General features: G+C 40.8%; 2 protein-coding genes across 6 annotated transcripts in view; one reads left to right on the forward strand and one right to left on the reverse strand.

Moving 5' to 3' along the window:
* The window catches only part of wdfy4 (WDFY family member 4), a 40,436-nt gene extending 34,631 nt beyond the window's left edge, over positions 1–5,805 (reverse strand). The window contains exons 1-7 of one of the 5 annotated variants that reach the window (XM_038737280.1): positions 5,611–5,804; positions 4,370–4,449; positions 3,108–3,365; positions 1,953–2,064; positions 971–1,098; positions 512–640; positions 184–373 (exon numbers count right to left, since the gene is read on the reverse strand). In XM_038737280.1, the coding sequence (XP_038593208.1) occupies positions 184–373; positions 512–640; positions 971–1,098; positions 1,953–2,064; positions 3,108–3,365; positions 4,370–4,390 (838 nt within the window). In that variant the 5' untranslated portion in view covers positions 4,391–4,449; positions 5,611–5,804. Of the gene's footprint in view, positions 1–183; positions 374–511; positions 641–970; positions 1,099–1,952; positions 2,065–3,107; positions 3,366–4,369; positions 5,471–5,560 lie in introns of those variants that run through there. The other 4 variants (XM_038737278.1, XM_038737279.1, XM_038737282.1 and 1 more) reach the window with 4 other exon arrangements.
* Positions 5,806–8,382: 2,577 nt separating this feature from the next.
* Positions 8,383–15,987, forward strand: si:ch211-223a10.1 (putative ZDHHC-type palmitoyltransferase 6). The gene is made up of 10 exons (XM_038737088.1): positions 8,383–8,693; positions 9,276–9,411; positions 9,535–9,645; positions 9,763–9,895; positions 11,334–11,512; positions 11,690–11,763; positions 11,940–12,102; positions 12,902–12,984; positions 13,911–14,101; positions 14,475–15,987. The coding sequence occupies exons 1-10, from the start codon at positions 8,573–8,575 to the stop codon at positions 14,958–14,960; spliced, it is 1,677 nt and encodes a 558-aa protein (XP_038593016.1). The 5' UTR covers positions 8,383–8,572; the 3' UTR covers positions 14,961–15,987.
* The last annotated feature ends 42 nt before the right edge of the window (positions 15,988–16,029 follow it).

Consider the following 16,029-nt stretch of genomic DNA (forward strand, 5'->3'; position numbering starts at 1 on the left):
ATGTTCCCTGATAAAACCTAATTATTCACTTACTGTGCAGACTGTTTTCTGATTTATTTAATACTTTTCCTTACGTGTTCAGTGGAATTGATGGAGTCTATTATGACTAGGAAGCAGAACAATTAAATGACTTTAAAGATAAATAGAAATTATACTTATCCCAATAGTTTTGGGGTACCTCACCTAGCAAGCTTGGGACAGTGTTGCTTGTTGCTACAGCCGAGACTGCCTTGAGGACACAAGAGGCCTGATGCCTCCAGGTGGCGCTGGTCTGGTCCCAGAGTGATGTGAGGCCAATGATAAGACACTGCAGTTCCTGAGTTTCCACCAGTCTCTCCACATTGACTGGCTGCCTACAGAGCTGAATAATAACCTGGAAAAGAGCAGGGGAAGAAGTTAAGAGTGAAACCAAAATCCAATTAAAAGAATAGATGCAGCACAGAGGATAGGCAAGTAGAAGAAAAATGTAAGAGTAAACAAAACATAAAATTAGTCTATTGCCTCATTTGACCTGCGTTAGTGGCTCCTGAAAGGTCTCTTCTATGGCCATGTTCTCCTTTGTAGCTGGAAGGCAGACTAGCAGGTACAGACATTTCACCAAAGCAGCAGAGAGCCCTGGGTTTATACAGGACAATATATCCTACAAACAAACACACACACACACACACACACACACACACACACGCAGATTAAAAAAAACTTAAGTTTAATTCCTGGCCTTTATTTTCAAAACTAAAAATAACCCATGTTGTACTAGTTTGGGAAAGTTGCATTGTGAAGATATGTGTGGTAATTATCAAAATGATGAATATGGCGTAATGTTGTCCAGCGTCCAATGCCAGTCAAGGACTTTACATAAATAAGAGTAATTTTGAATGACTGATTCCCATCAAATGAAAAAAGGTTGTCAATTCTACAAGTTGTCAACATTTATCAACTGAAGGAACAAAAAAAATAATTTATCACTCACTGAGCTGTCAGCTGTCAGCAGCAGCAGAGACTTTAACAGCAGCCATCCCTGATTGTCTCTCGCCTCACAGTTTGTCTCCTTTGTATCCCGCCTCTGGAAGAACTGCACCACCGCAGCGCGAGCACCCTCTGAAAACAAGAAAAGTCTCAACATGTGCTGAACAACGACCCCAAAGACTAAGGCTCATGAACAAGCCAAATATAACAAGACAGCAGGACTGTCTACACACTGTAGCTGCCTCTCTTCACCATCTACTGTCACATAAATCAGTAAAATCTAAATACATTAGTGTACCAGTGTTCAAATAGAAAGTAACATGAGCATCTGAAAAGAGTTTGGGTGGATAATCATTCTCAGTTCTCAAATGTATCCTAATTTCTACTTCAAGAGAGACAATTTGCATTGTGTTTCTATTTCATGTAAGGTTTTGTGCTACACAAGAGTTCCTGCTAAACCATTTAATGTGACGTTGTTGTGCATCTGACAAGGCCAGCCTTGAATCGAGAAAGAAATGTCACACTTCTGTCGGGTTGAGAAAAAAGTTGAGAAGTACTAGATAGCTATCACATGCACCCTGTTAGCACCTTATTAAACTTTAACTGATACCAGAGCTGCATCCAAAAAAGTATGTATACTTCCCTAAAACCAAAAAAGCTCTCTCCATCCTACTACCAGAACTTTACAATTGTACACGTACAACAAGGATTAAGACATAGAAGGCACAGGGAGGAAAAACAGATCAGTAAATCCATGCAATACCAGAAAAGCATCCCAGCCTTGAGAAAGGAGCTAAGTCTTAGGTGTCTTCTCACAATTTTGTGAACACCTTTCAATAATATGAAACAAGTGACGTTTAAAATATGAAAAAAAAACCACTAAGAAAGAACCACAGCACACTGAAAAAGCAGAAGTAGACAGAGGAGACAGAAAGTCCCTCTTCTTGGGAAAACCTGCACAGTATTCGCTGAGCAGCAGTTAGTACCTGCATGTTTTTCTGCCAGTCTGTTGTGGATTATATGGATGACAGTGTCAGCAATGAGAGATGCAAGCCTCTTTATGTTCAAACCTTCAAGTCTGCCACCATCCTCAGAGACCTGAGAGGAGAGGAGAAAGTCCATCATGCAAAGAAACTGGATAATAAAAAAAAAGTTAAAGCCTGTAATCTACTGACAAAATGAAACATGAGATGATGTCTGTAGCGTCTACTGCAAATGGCATTTTTGAGTGAGAATGCTATCTAAACATGTCTCTAATATTAATTTTAAACTGCTTTAGCATGGAATTATTGGCATTAAATGACTGGGTTGTACTTTGTCATGGAGCATACATTTGGAGAATTATGAAATGCAGTGAAACTTTGTAGCCATGTTATTGTTTGATCTCAACTGCTTTGACTAATGCACTGCACTATAGAATAATAATAATAGAAGCCGGTGCGTCCCATGTGGTCTTTTCAGTTCCAAAAGAGGACTGCATCGCATTTCCTAGAGTTTGCCGTTCTCAAGTGAGGCCCTACATCCTGGTCATATCTCTGGTCATGAGGCTTACACACACACACACACACACACACACACACACACACACACACACACACACCAAAAAGTGATTATATCTGCAGCTGGAAGCCCGATCATTGGTGTTAAACACACACAAACACACATAGATTAGTGATGGAATTTACAAAGGGTGAGTACACGAGTAAAAGAAAAAAAGTGGTGAGGTTTCTTGAAAACCGTGCCACCATTCAGGCACAGAGAAAGAGAAATTCCTTTTTTCCGCCAAAGAATCAAAGCAAGGCCTGAAGCCGTGGACTTGAAGCACTTTTGTATTTCATGTGATAGTTCAGTAAACTGTGTAGATTTCCTGAGACCACATACACACTTGTTCAAAGGCAAATGATGGGATCAGCTTAGGGCCAAACATCTGACTGCCGCCTCATGTTGTTTTAATTGTTCATTCAACAGTTTTGGAAACCACAGAGTCCTGAGGCATCCATTTTACCTTTTCAAGGTTAGGTATTAATTACAACTGTGGCTCCACTTTAAACTCTCCTGCCATGGTAACTGCAAAATATAACTCTGAAAATGATAAATGGATGAACAATGAGAGATCACATTCTTGTCCCAGTGGTCCATACCTGTATGTAGAGAGGCAGGACTTTGACTAGATGCTCCGCTCTCTGCTCTAAAGGAACGTGGTCAGTTCTGCGGTCAGGGCTCGAGCATGTATGAATTCCAAGCTCTTGTAGCTCTTCTCTCAGTACTTGTGGAAATTGAGGGTTCCTACAAGAGCCCTCCACTTTGTCCACCTTCAAATCCACAGGGACGGATAACTCCCCTGAAGCACTCAGCTCTCCGGTTTCCTTATTGATCCTTTCTCCTTTAGCAGTCTGGTTCTGGGGGGGCAAAAGTGAGAAATCCTCAGACTGTTATTTCTTTATATATCCTGAGTTTAGTAAAATCCAAGTTATCTTTTAATCATACTTCCTTTGTCCATCCCACTTCCTCAAATAAATTTGTCCCAAGCCTTCAGCCCTCCTCCCCTACCCTCAGAGCACACTGTCTGCATTGAGAAATGACCAGACAGAAGAACAGAGCACTGGCAGGCATGTGCAATTTGCATTAACTGGTCATTAACCTCTGTGAGGTACCTACATGGTATCACCGATGCCTAATTTTAAGTAATTGGAAGCAAGCTTCAAATTCACCACTTGTGTTAACACTTAGTCACCAATAGTAACTGCAGAAGTTTGGGAATACCTAAACAGTCCTGTCCATTACAAGCAAAATACATTTGACAATTTAAGGTGAACATAAATAATGGCAAATCGGGACATTTTGATGCGATGGTGATGGTGATAAAATCCTAGGATGTTTTGTACCTGTAGGTGTTGTCCTTAATATTGCAAAAGTCACTGTACATGTGAAATAATTCCTGTACAGTTTCAAGTACACAGGAGGCGGCTAATATGGGTGTTCCGCTTCACTGTCACACCAGGTGTGAATGAGGAGTCCCACTCCCAAGAAGACATGTAAATGCAAGACTAATGCTTGACTAGAGCACCGTTTCCTCATTACAGTGATTTATTTTGGGCACTTTCTGTTTTGAGTCACACACTCACGATGAACAATGAAAGACATTGGTACAGAAAGACTGCTAAATTAAAGGGAAAAGCAGTTCACATTCCATAGAAATTCATGATAACTTTGATGTATCTCACGTGAGAATGTGTGCGAGAGACCAACAGCAAGAAAGCGTTGGTCTCTTTCTCTTCAATCAAGTACGTCAAAGTGAAAAATGCATATGATCACAGGTATAGTGACACTTCTGCCAACTTCAATATGCCTTTCAAAAAGAAAATTATTCATGCAGCACAAAGTTGTGTCCATATATTCTTACCTGTGCTTGTGTGAAAGCCATCTGGGAGTTTCTGTCATCTATGTTGGGTTATTCCAACTGAGTGAGTGGTCTGTCTGTCTCTGTTCCCATGACAGGCGGAAAGACAAGCAGAGACCTGCTAAAATATGAATTGTGCCTATACTGTGCAGACCCTTTCTGTAAAACTACCCGCCCCCTTACTAATCTGCACCAAGTAGACTGAACTTTGAACAAGCAGAGCGACTCACATCAGCTGGCCCAGGTCATGTGCCTTCTTACTTCCTTAGAGAAGCAGAAGTGAAAAAACTGTTGTTTAGCTGGTTAGATGGGGCCCTCCCACCATAGCTCAAAGAAGAGTCCCTTGTCTTTTTATAGACAAGTCATGTAAGACTGGCATGTTATTAATCACAATGACAGAATCTCATGATTCACCAAAGAAGCCAGCAAACACAGCTTGTAATTTCTGGTTCATGTGGCTAATTTGAAGCCTTTAAACACCACTAAACTGCATGTTGTGTGTTTAGAGATAATAACTGGAAAGACATGCCTATTTTATTGTGTTGAACAGTGTGTAAAAGGTTTAGTTAACAAACCTTTAACCGCATCAGAAAACATCCTAACAGATTGTGTTAGACTTTGTAACAGAAGACCAATCAATTTAGTCGTAATATATTGGAATTTGGGGGGGGGGGGGTTACTTTTTTTGGCTCACTTGTTGGCCCTTTGCTCATTATGAGTGGGTCGTGTGGTTTTTTAGTGTAACTGCATTGAGATTGGGGAAACTGCTGTGTTTTTATTGGACATAAAAGCAACACTAACAAAATGTAGCTAAACAGCGCCATCTTGTGGGTTTTAATGGTACAGACATATGCTGACAGCAGCCAGATATTTTTTTTAAAAATGTCCCAACAGAAGTCAATCATGTACCATGGACCTTTTGCTTATTTTAGCCAGATCAGCAGGAAAACCACATGCGTAACTAATGACATGAATGATGCATATATGGTGAATGGTGCATGTTAACTCAATGGCGTTGTTTATTTGGGAATTACAACTAAACGAACTGCCATTATGAATGTGAGAAATTATACCTTCACTTTTATGAAACGTCATGTCTACAATGACAAAGAGACTGCTTATTTTCATTACAAAAAAAACATTCAAAATTACCATCCACCCGCCGTTATGAACATAAATACCTCCAGCACTCACAGGAATCACTATCACCTGCTGAAGTCAGAGCCCTCTTTCTGGATACTCACGAGCTCCATATGGCGATTTAACCACCATTTTCATGCTATTTTCTTCCCTCTGCAGGCCTGCTCGGTGTTTCCTCCAGCCGACTGCGTCACTGTCACGTCATATTTAGACAGCTAGAGTTTTGTAGCTAATCTTAAATCGTCGTATTGTTGCGTCGGTGTTAACCCACAGTTGTGAGCTGACAGCACGTGCAATGGATACAACGCGTATCTCCTCACGACGCTGAAGTTAGCTTCCGATTCGGCAGTTAAGTTCCCCTTAACTTTCCACTTAAGTGAAAGCTAATTTACGTTGCTGAGCGACCGATTCTCCAATTTTTGCATCTTACTAGTGTTGTAGTAATCGAGACCGGTCTTAAGACCGCTTTTTGATGGTCTTGGTCTATCTCGGACTCGACCACATTTGCACTCGGTCTTGTCTCGGTCTCGGACATTGAGGACTCGAGATTTTATTTCAAGACCATAATATCAATAAATTGTTTTTTTTTTTATTTGTTAACATCCTAACTTTGATTGGATGTAAAACATACTGCTTTAAATGCAACCAATTACCCTGATTAAAAATGTGTTGTTCCCGTTAATGACTTTCACCCCTATCTGCGAGCATGGGAAAGGAGTGTTAAATATGATGCTTGTGTTGATTTCAGCTCTTAGTGTTTTTATGTGGGTGTTTTAATGGGAACGTGGATCTTTCAGATCAATTTGTGAAGTACGTATGATCTCGTTCCACATTTTTATTGTGTGTCATGTAATGTGGGGAACTGGTCTTGGTCTTGACTCAGTCTCGCTCTCCCTTGGTCTCGACTTGTTCTCAGTCCCTGAAAGTCTTGGTCTTGTCTCGGTCTCGATAAACTCTGGTCTTGGTCTCAATTTCGACGGTCTTGACTACAACACCTCTTACTGCTGTGAAAGCTGTTATGCATATTAGGAAAAGCCTTAAGGCAGTCTGAAACACATTTTTAGATTTGAAAAAACTTTATTTTATTTGTGAAAATGAAAAAAGGGCAATTTCATTGCTTTTCTCCACATGCAGACCACATTAGACCAGGTCCAGATCTAAAACCACTATACCTAGAGCTCTCAAATCTGGACTAGATTGTCCCAGAAAGGCTAAAGTTTCAATCAAACATGGTTCCAATTTGTGAAACCTTTATTCAATTTGTGAAAATAATAATAACGATTTATCTGCTTTTTTCAAGTGTAGACCACATCCTACAGTGTCCCAGAGAGGCTAAATTTCTTTAAAACACGGTTTTAGATTTGGGAAAAATTTATTCTGTTTGTTAAAATGAAAAAAGGGTGATAAGTAAATGCTTTTTTCACAAAAAGTGACCTGGCCTTGCAGCCTTTCCACAACTCTCACTCTGATTGGTTAGTACTCCTTTCCTTTGCCAATCAGAGTCAGATACTAAAGAGACTAAAGTTTCTTTATAACACAGTTTCAGAAATGCAAAATGCATTTATACCTAAGTGTTTAACTATGTGTTTAATATGTTCTTATTTATTTGCATATTGATGGCTCTGGACTTTGACAGACTCAGAGACTTAAAACAAGTTTACTATGTCAACAGGGATAACACAAGACAACAACAGTTTAAACAGATACAGGGTTCTGGCAGACAGGAAAAGGCTAAAAACTGGAATACTTAATAAAAAATCACAACATATACTACATGTTTTCCCCACCATTTATCCAACAAATATCATTTGAAGAATACACATTTTGCCTCATATCCTGCCTCCTACTCTGACTCTGATTGACAAAGGAAAGGAGTACTAACCAATCAGAGTGAGAGTTGTGGAAAAGCTGCAAGGCCAGGTCGCTTTGTATGAAAAAAGCATTGACTTATCACCCTTTTTTCATTTTAACAAACAGAATACATTTTTCCCAAGTCTAAAACCGTGTTTTAAAGAAATTTAGCCTCTCTGGGACACTGTAGGATGTGGTCTACACTTGAAAAAAGCAGATAAATTGTTTTTATTATTTTCACAAATTGAATAAAGGTTTCACAAATTGGAACCATGTTTGATTGAAACTTTAGCCTCTCTGGGACAATCTAGTCCAGATTTGAGAGCTCTAGGTATAGTGGTTTTGGATCTAGACCTGGTCTAATGTGGTCTGCATGTGGGTGAACAAGCAGTGAAATTGCCCTTTTTTCATTCAAAGTTTTTTCAAATCTAAAAAAGTGTTTCAGACAGAGTTAAGGCTTTGCCTAAAATGCATAACAGCTTTCACAGCAGTAATAGGTGCAAAAACGGAGAATCGGTCGCTCAGCAATGTTAAGTTAAGTTTCACTTACGTTCCCCTTAACTTTCCCCTTAACTGCCGAATCAGAAGCTAACTTCGGCGTCGTTATCCCCTCGGAGCCAAAAATGCACTGTCATTTCAGCCAGTGTCGCAAACACGCAGTGTCTGGACACTGCAGGAGACTATTACCTCCACCTTAAGTATTGTACGTTGCAGTAACCTATAAAATAATACGGTGAACCTGCATGTGAAGGTCTAAGATGTAAATAATCACTAGGCGTGATGCATTTTTCTTCGAATAACGTCATTAATGCCTTTCCTATTAGTTGTTTGCTTTCCAAATATTTCTTTTAAACTAAAACGTTCTCTGCAATTAAAGCGTTTACATTTCTGCATATATTTAGGCTGAGCATGACAAACTATAATTGCACAATAAAGTTTTAAGGTCTTCCTTTTAGGGACTAGTGTTTTGTTGACGCGGTGACATCACCAGTCATGTGACCTGCTGCAACCAACGAGCTGTCCAGGGCGTGGTCTGCATCAATCAGTTTAGCACTTTTAGCACAATGAAAGACCGTTACTTTGCAGCGAAAGACGATCTCCCTTCTCGCTTTACGTTATGATGTTGTAGCGACTTCGTCCGAGGATCTGATTTTGTTTCCGTTGCAGTTTCTGTCTGTGGAAATATTAGCAGGCCGCTTCTGTGCACCCATCATAATGCACCCGATGCCTGTGTTCTCCGAAAGCGGTGGAGACATATTTGACTGTATACAGAGAGGAAATATTGAGCTGTGTATACACTTCCTTCAAAATGATCGATCAGTCCTCAAGCAAAAAGGTAAGATAGAATGCAGTATAATAAAAGAGCGTGTCTTGATCTGGCCTCTACTTCCTGCTGTGATACGTCAGTATAACGCTACACAAAATTGCCAAGCTTTCCTGATCTGCTCATTATAAAGCCAGAAAGCTGCTGATGAACATTGTTTATCAAGAGGACCAACCTGTTATACCTCTGACATAAATCTGTAGTAGTCTACACATTTTGTCATGTTACCAGGCTAATGTATAGCATTGAACAACTATAATTTTACATTATTATTTTCAAAGGACCAACTTAAACTTTATCATGCTCCAGTGACTCCTGATGTGATTTTGTCTCAGTACCAAAGGGGAAACCATACCCTGCTGTCAGTCCTCCCTGAGATGGTATGGCACAGATCTAGGTGGACAGATCCTGTGACAGCACAGCACAATGTCACATTGTGCCAAAAGGAACCCAAACCCTGACACCAGATTGTTTTAACGGCCAACAGGCTGACAGGCCGTGCATTTATACCAGGCCTGTACTGTTAGTCACAGATATTGCAGGTCAGTTAGAAGGGCTACATCTTTAAACCTGACGTGTTTGTCATCATACCAGGTTGGGGTGGTTTCACCCCGCTCCACTATGCCGCCCTCCATGGTAACCGTGCCATGGTCGAACTTTTCCTTAGTAATGGCGCTGACCCTAACCTGACATGTGATGCGGGACAGACAGCCTTTCATTTTGGCTGCAGGTGAGCATAAGTTGCATATTTAGGTGTTAAACAAACATGCCTGGATTCCTGAGGTGACAATGTCAAGATGTGAGCATTATGCTTTCCTGTGTCATAACAGTTTGTACTTTTGACTCCCATCAGACAAGGGAACATCTATATTATACACCAAATGATGCAGTATGGAGCTGATCTGCGCCTCATAGACCTGCAAGGAAAAACGTCACTGCATCATGCAGTCACGGGGGGCAACATGTGAGTGGAGGAAACAACACATCACAAACTTAATTGTTGTTGTCTTTTGTCTTGTATTTTTGTGACCACATGATCACATGTATTTTAAAACTGCTGACAGTTAGTAATCTTTCCCAGTGTTGCAGTGCACTATTTGTGGGAGACAGGAATGTTCCGGTTCTCAGACACAGACATGTACCAGGTGACACCCCTTCACCTGGCTGCATCCACAGGCAACACAGAGGTGGTCCGGTACTTGCTCAGAAACCAGGTTTGATATTGTCTTCACTCTCTCACTCACTCACATGCTCTAGTTGAGCAACAGTATGATCAAGCTTTAATTTAAAGTTTTAAAGCTTCATGGAAATGGACTTAACACAAAACAATACACTTTACTCAAATTTAAGCTGCTTTTAATCACTTTTACCTCCTTGTTTTGGTTCTCAAGCCCACACATTTAAAGTGTGGTTAAGTGTCAGTCTCATTAACTGCTCATATAAAACTGTAGGCAGTTTGTATTTTCATCAAATAATCTTAGAAGAGCTTAACACCTGTAGTAAACACGACATACAATAGCTAAAAGCTGACATAAACAGCTGGCTGGTAAAAGAAAACATCCAAAAAAATAAATTTTCTCAGGCATTGGTAGCTTTAACCAGAGGTAAAAGCTAAACATTAGTACTTACATTTTAGAACACATCTCCTTTGGGAAACGATTGTTGCTGAATCCATAACAACGAAGTCTTTCCACTCCCTCATGGTCATAAATTGCTCAGTGTGGCTGTAAAGAAATTAAAATGTGATTCTGGTGTAAGCTGAGTTTCCATTTTACAGAATTAGCTACAATCTTATAAACTGCTCTGTAATAAAGCCTTTGAGGTGTTGATGCAACTCTACGGTCATAGTTTGTAGTGCTGTTAAATTGTATTCCATTATATTGTCTATGAAGATTCTCAGTCATCCAGGTCATAGTTATCCAACGAAGGTTAAAGTCAAGGGCAACTGGACTTGGTTGAAGATACTGTAAGAGGTTTCATCCCTCATCCAAAGGACTTCTTCAGTTCTAACTGACTCGGCTATTTAACCTCAGTGGGGTCATTTGCCAGGGTCATCGATACTGCTGGTTCGTTCCTGGTTGCTGTAACGACAGTCGTTACAGTCATTGGGACTCCCGGTGGCCAAGACTGAACAACCATCGTTGGCATCTTCACCTGAGGCCAATAGGTTACTATTGTTGAGTTTCATGGGAAGTGATGAAAGGACAGCATTGTAAGTGGTGGCGTAGACCCCCTCCCCTGTTCAATGATGGCTTCTCGACCCTGGTGTAGATGGCTTCCTTGACACCTCTTTCAAACCATCCATCTTCTCTGTCTAAAATGTGCACCTGGTGGTCCTCAAACGAGTGTCCTCTGTCCTTCAGATGTAAGTAAACTGAGTCTTGACCTGAGGAGTTGGCCCTTCTGTGTTGAGCCATGCATTTGTAGTGGTTGTTTAGTCTCCCCAATATACAGGTCTGTGCATTCCTCACTGCATTGGACCGCATACACTAGATTGCTTTTCTTGTGTTTGGGTGTGCGGTCTTTGGGGTGTACCAGCATCACAGGGATGTTATGTTTGTTGAAAATCCTCCTGAGTTTCTCTGATACTCCAGACACGTATGGAATCACAATGTTGTTGGAGGTAGCGCCTCAATCCTCTGTTTGTTTCAGAGATGTGCTGTGGATGCAGTTGACCAGCAGGGTGCGACAGCGCTTCACGTTGCTGCAGAAAGGGGTGGAGTGGAGGTGTGCTGGACACTGCTGCAGAGAACAGGGTGCAGGATGCTCTACCAGAAGAACCACAGCGGCCTCACACCGCTGGACCTCAGTAAACAAGGGAAAACATTTAGGTGAATCTGCTGTCTCTCAGAATCTCTGGAAAAACACTGACTAGCAGGCCACTTCATGGTATAGTAACACCCCTCAGTACCTTTAAATATCCAGTATGTTCGCATTTCCAGATTACTTTTTTCTCTTGGGATCCTGACACTGATTAATACATTGCTATACTGTGTATTTTTCTCTAGACATCAGCAACTCACCAAGCTACTGAGTCGGTATATTAATGAGCCAATACACCACAAGCCCAGAGAGTCTCATGGTAAATTGTACTTGAAAATGTAGTTTCATGTAGATGAAAACAAGGATGATGATTACGATGATGAAAGTGGTGATGATAATAACGGCACTGTAACATATTGTGCGTGTGCATTAATGTGCTGAGTTTTTCACACATCTTTTTATATTATATTTACATGACTTGTCTTTTCTCATCAGTTCTGTATTACTGGACACTGTTTTTTCCAACCCTGAGTGGAGCTTCCATCCTGCTGATAGCAGCCATGTTGGGAGGCTATGGGGGGCTAACCTGCAGTTTGCTCTTCCCCTGGCTGGCCAGAAGCATCTTCACACAGTACCACCGCATGACCACGTACCAAAGGTTTGACAAAAACTATTGTACATGTGACCTACAACCTATTTCACTGTTTGTGCTGCAGCTGACGAGAAACTGCTTCTTTCAATTAAGGAAAATCTCAAAACTTAGAAATATAGTTTCAAGAAATGATTTGGAGCTAATCATTCACGCCTTTGTGTCGTCGCGGTTAGACTATTGTAATAGTTTATTTTTATGCCTAAACCAGAAGGAGCTCTCTCGACTGCAATTAGTACAAAACTCTGCAGCCAGAATTTTAACACGTACTAATAGGAGGTCTCACATATCACCAATCCTAAAAGAACTTCATTGGCTACCAGTGTCTTATAGGATAAATTTTAAAATTTTGGTTTTAGTTTTCAGAGCTTTACATGGCCAGGCTCCACCCTATATTAGTGACCTGATTCAGCGTTATACCCCTGTGCGTGCTCTGAGGTCTGTGGATCAGAACCTGCTGACGGTTCCACGCACTCGCTACTGTACTAGAGGTGACCGATCTTTTCAGGCTGTTGCCCCTAGGTTGTGGAATGACCTTCCACCATCTATGCGCTCTTCTGATTCTGTTGATGCCTTCAAATGCAGACTAAAGACACATTTATTTGTTCAGGCTTTCAATTAGCTACTTGTGGGTTGATATGATCATGTACTGTCTATGCTTTTATTGTGTGTATTTTATGATATTAATGTTTTTGTTGTGAAGCACTTTGTGGCCCTATACCTGTGAAAGGTGCTATAGAAATAAACTTTTACTTACTTACTTACTTGTTATAGCTCTCTGTTGACATAGCATTTGTCTTCCTTCCAGGTTACCCAACCCGGTCTACTTGGGAACCCTCATAGCTGGCTTGTTCCATTCCTTGCTCTGCTTCTATGGAAAAATAATGCCTAATATCCTTACCAAAATTAAGCACACATTAAGTCATTTCAATGCATATTTTTGTATTCTCTGTCGGTCTCTCCAACACTTTGGTTCAGAGAGGGATATCTCAACCAAAGGCCAAAGAATATCAAACTTTTGCATAATGCTGTGATATTTGGTCATCACATTACAAGGTACATTTATTTGTCATATTACAACAGGTTTGTATAATGAGATGCAATTTTTAGTTCCCTTTATGCTACAAAGCAAATTATATAAATAGATCTATATAAACTATTTTAAGAGTCTAAAGCCTGGGAGAAGAAGCTGTTCTGAAGTCTGCTGGAAATACTTCTGTATCTCTTGCCAGATGGCAGCAGGGTGAACAGGCTGTGGCTGGGGGGGTACTGTCTTTTAGTATCCTTTCGGTTTTACGCAGGCACCTCACCTCACAGATATCACTGATGCTCAGTAGATGTGTACCAATGATATTCTGAAAAGTTTTAATCACCCACTGCAGAGCCCTCCTGTCCTGGGCCATGCACATCCCATGCCAGTTGGTGATGTTTCCGGTCAGGATGCTTTTTCTATTGCTCCTCTGTAAAAGTTGACAAGAATTTTGCCTTCTTAAGTGTTCTTAAGAAAAACAGCCATTTCTGAGCTTTCTTCACCAGCTTGGGTATGTGAGAGGACCATATCAGGTTCTCTGTGATGCTGGTTTCTAGGAACATTTTTCCTGCTCCTCTCAGCTCTACATGTAGATAGTGTGTGTGTCTTTATCTCATTTTTTCTTTGAATACATTTGCATTGTGGACACTTCACAAGCTGTCTTGTGTTTATTGTCAACCGACCAGTAATCCCCTAGTTGTCTTGCTCGTCCAAATATACTCAGTAAGTAAATGTAATAGTAAGTGTAATCCAGGATTTTGGAGTGGTCATCCTTAACATTTTGAATGTGTGTGGCCAACCAGTGCTCTTGTCCAGGTGTCGATGGTCCACTTCTCCCTAGTCGTCGGTTTGTTGTGTAAGATTTTGACTCAGGACCCGGGGACACTGGACAGAGCAGATGCAGATCCTCGGTTCTCCTGTATCGCTGACCTGGTGGAGAACAACCAAAGCCCTCACAGGTTCTGTCCGTACTGTGAGGTAAGACATTCACGCTGGTCATGGTTCAGAGAAATGCACACACAGCCCTTCTCCTCTTGGTGTGTGCCTTCACATGGTCTTCCCCTTCGAAAAGTTTCTGACACACCCCTGCTAAGGTCTCGCATGTCACAATAAATCAATCATGTGTGCGTTAAGTCTCTACAGATTAAGTTTTTATCCCATAGTGAAATTAAAAGGCAGTAGATGTCTGACAGATAGGAAATAAACACAAAACTTAAGATAAGCTTTTGAAAAAGGTTGGCGACAAAGTAAAAGATCTTTAATATTTTAATTGTTACATCACACAAAAATTGGGATTTGTTCTTACTAATGTGTTGCTCTCCTTCCCACCCTGTCTTTGCTTTCCTCATAGTTGTTTCTGCCCGACTACACTAAACACTGCAAGCTGTGCGATGTGTGCATTAAAGACTATGACCACCACTGCCTTTTCCTCAACCGGTGCATCGGCCGGGGTAACCACCGCCTCTTCCTCTTTTTCATCCTTTCCATGGTGATTGCCCACCTTCTTTTTGTTGCCACTGCAACAAATTACCTGCTTGACAAGATGCCTGCGGGCGGTCGCAGCTTGTCATTGTGGTTCACATTGTTAGGGCAGGAGTTCTGGGTTGTGGTAATGATGATTATGAATGCGCTGACGCTCCTTTGGGAGGTGTGGCTACTTACTGAGCAGTTTGATGCCGTCGCCACTGGAACGACCAACTACTTCCGTCAGTGTGAAAGCTCAGCACGACAGAGGTCACTAGGACAGCGCTGGGCGATAGTGCTGTCCTTTCTGCTGGAGGGGCGAAGACGGGTGGGCAGCGGCCAAAGAGAAGACAAAACTGCCATAGACATTTAAATCTGTCATGTATCCAGCTGTCTTGAAATTGTTTCATCATCACTCACTTACAAATATGCATTCTCAGTTTACAGTCTTTGTGAGAATGTCCTCTTTAGATTTAGTATCTCTCTAATAACATATTACATGTTGTACTTGAATGTAAAATTTGGATATATCTTCATATTCTATTTTAGTAGACTGTAGAGTAGATTTGTCCACAAAGTGACTAGCAGGATAACTACCACTAAGAGGTTAGAAGTTCACCTGGTTTTTAGAGACCTCACTGAATACTTTAAGATAAAATAGTATTTTAATTAACTTGTTGGTTTTCATTGTTTTGTGTAAAGTACTGGATATTTTCCAAACTGTGTTTTAGCAGGGAACGCTCATATTCACACCTGTTTTTATATCCTACATCGGCATACTTTCTTAAAGTTATTTTTGTTTTAAATATAAAAAAATGTGTCATGGTGAAACGTTTAAGGTTGTGAAGATGTGTGCACTCATAACATTAGCAAGTCCTGTGATTTGATAATGGTAAATAGTGGGTACACTGAGAGGCTATTTTTCTGATGTCATTACCTCTCTGACCTGCCCCTGGTCATTTGGGCCCCGACACTTCCTCTGCTCTCACTAATGGGACATTCTCTTTTCATGCCTTCAATTAAACACACTCATTTCCTATGTGTCCCGTCGGACCATATTTCTAGATTATAGATGATGTTCCCCACACCCCTCAGTGGCTGGTGTGTCTGGACTATGTGAGTGGCTGTGTCATGTCATATTATTTACTCTCTACTGTACTGTGTCTGTCAAGCACATGGAGTGGCACATAAGCTGCTGAAACTGAGAGCTTTTACTGTATTTCTCTGTCCCTAAATCAGTATTATTGTATTTAACTGGCTGCCATTTGTCCATATCCCATATAACGTATTTTATCTTTGGTGACAGTTTCTTTTGGTTTCCAAAATGAAACCTCATTTGTGCCATGATGTTTTTAAGCTGTAGTGAAAATAATGTTTAATAAATAGAAAATTCACTGAAAGCTGTAATTTCTAAAAAAGAAACATTTCTCTTTCTCTTTAAA

Source organism: Micropterus salmoides, unplaced genomic scaffold (genome assembly GCF_014851395.1).
Source record: "Micropterus salmoides isolate LMB-PRFRI ecotype aquatic unplaced genomic scaffold, ASM1485139v1 Ms_hic_scaffold_22, whole genome shotgun sequence".
NCBI lineage: Eukaryota > Metazoa > Chordata > Actinopteri > Centrarchiformes > Centrarchidae > Micropterus > Micropterus salmoides.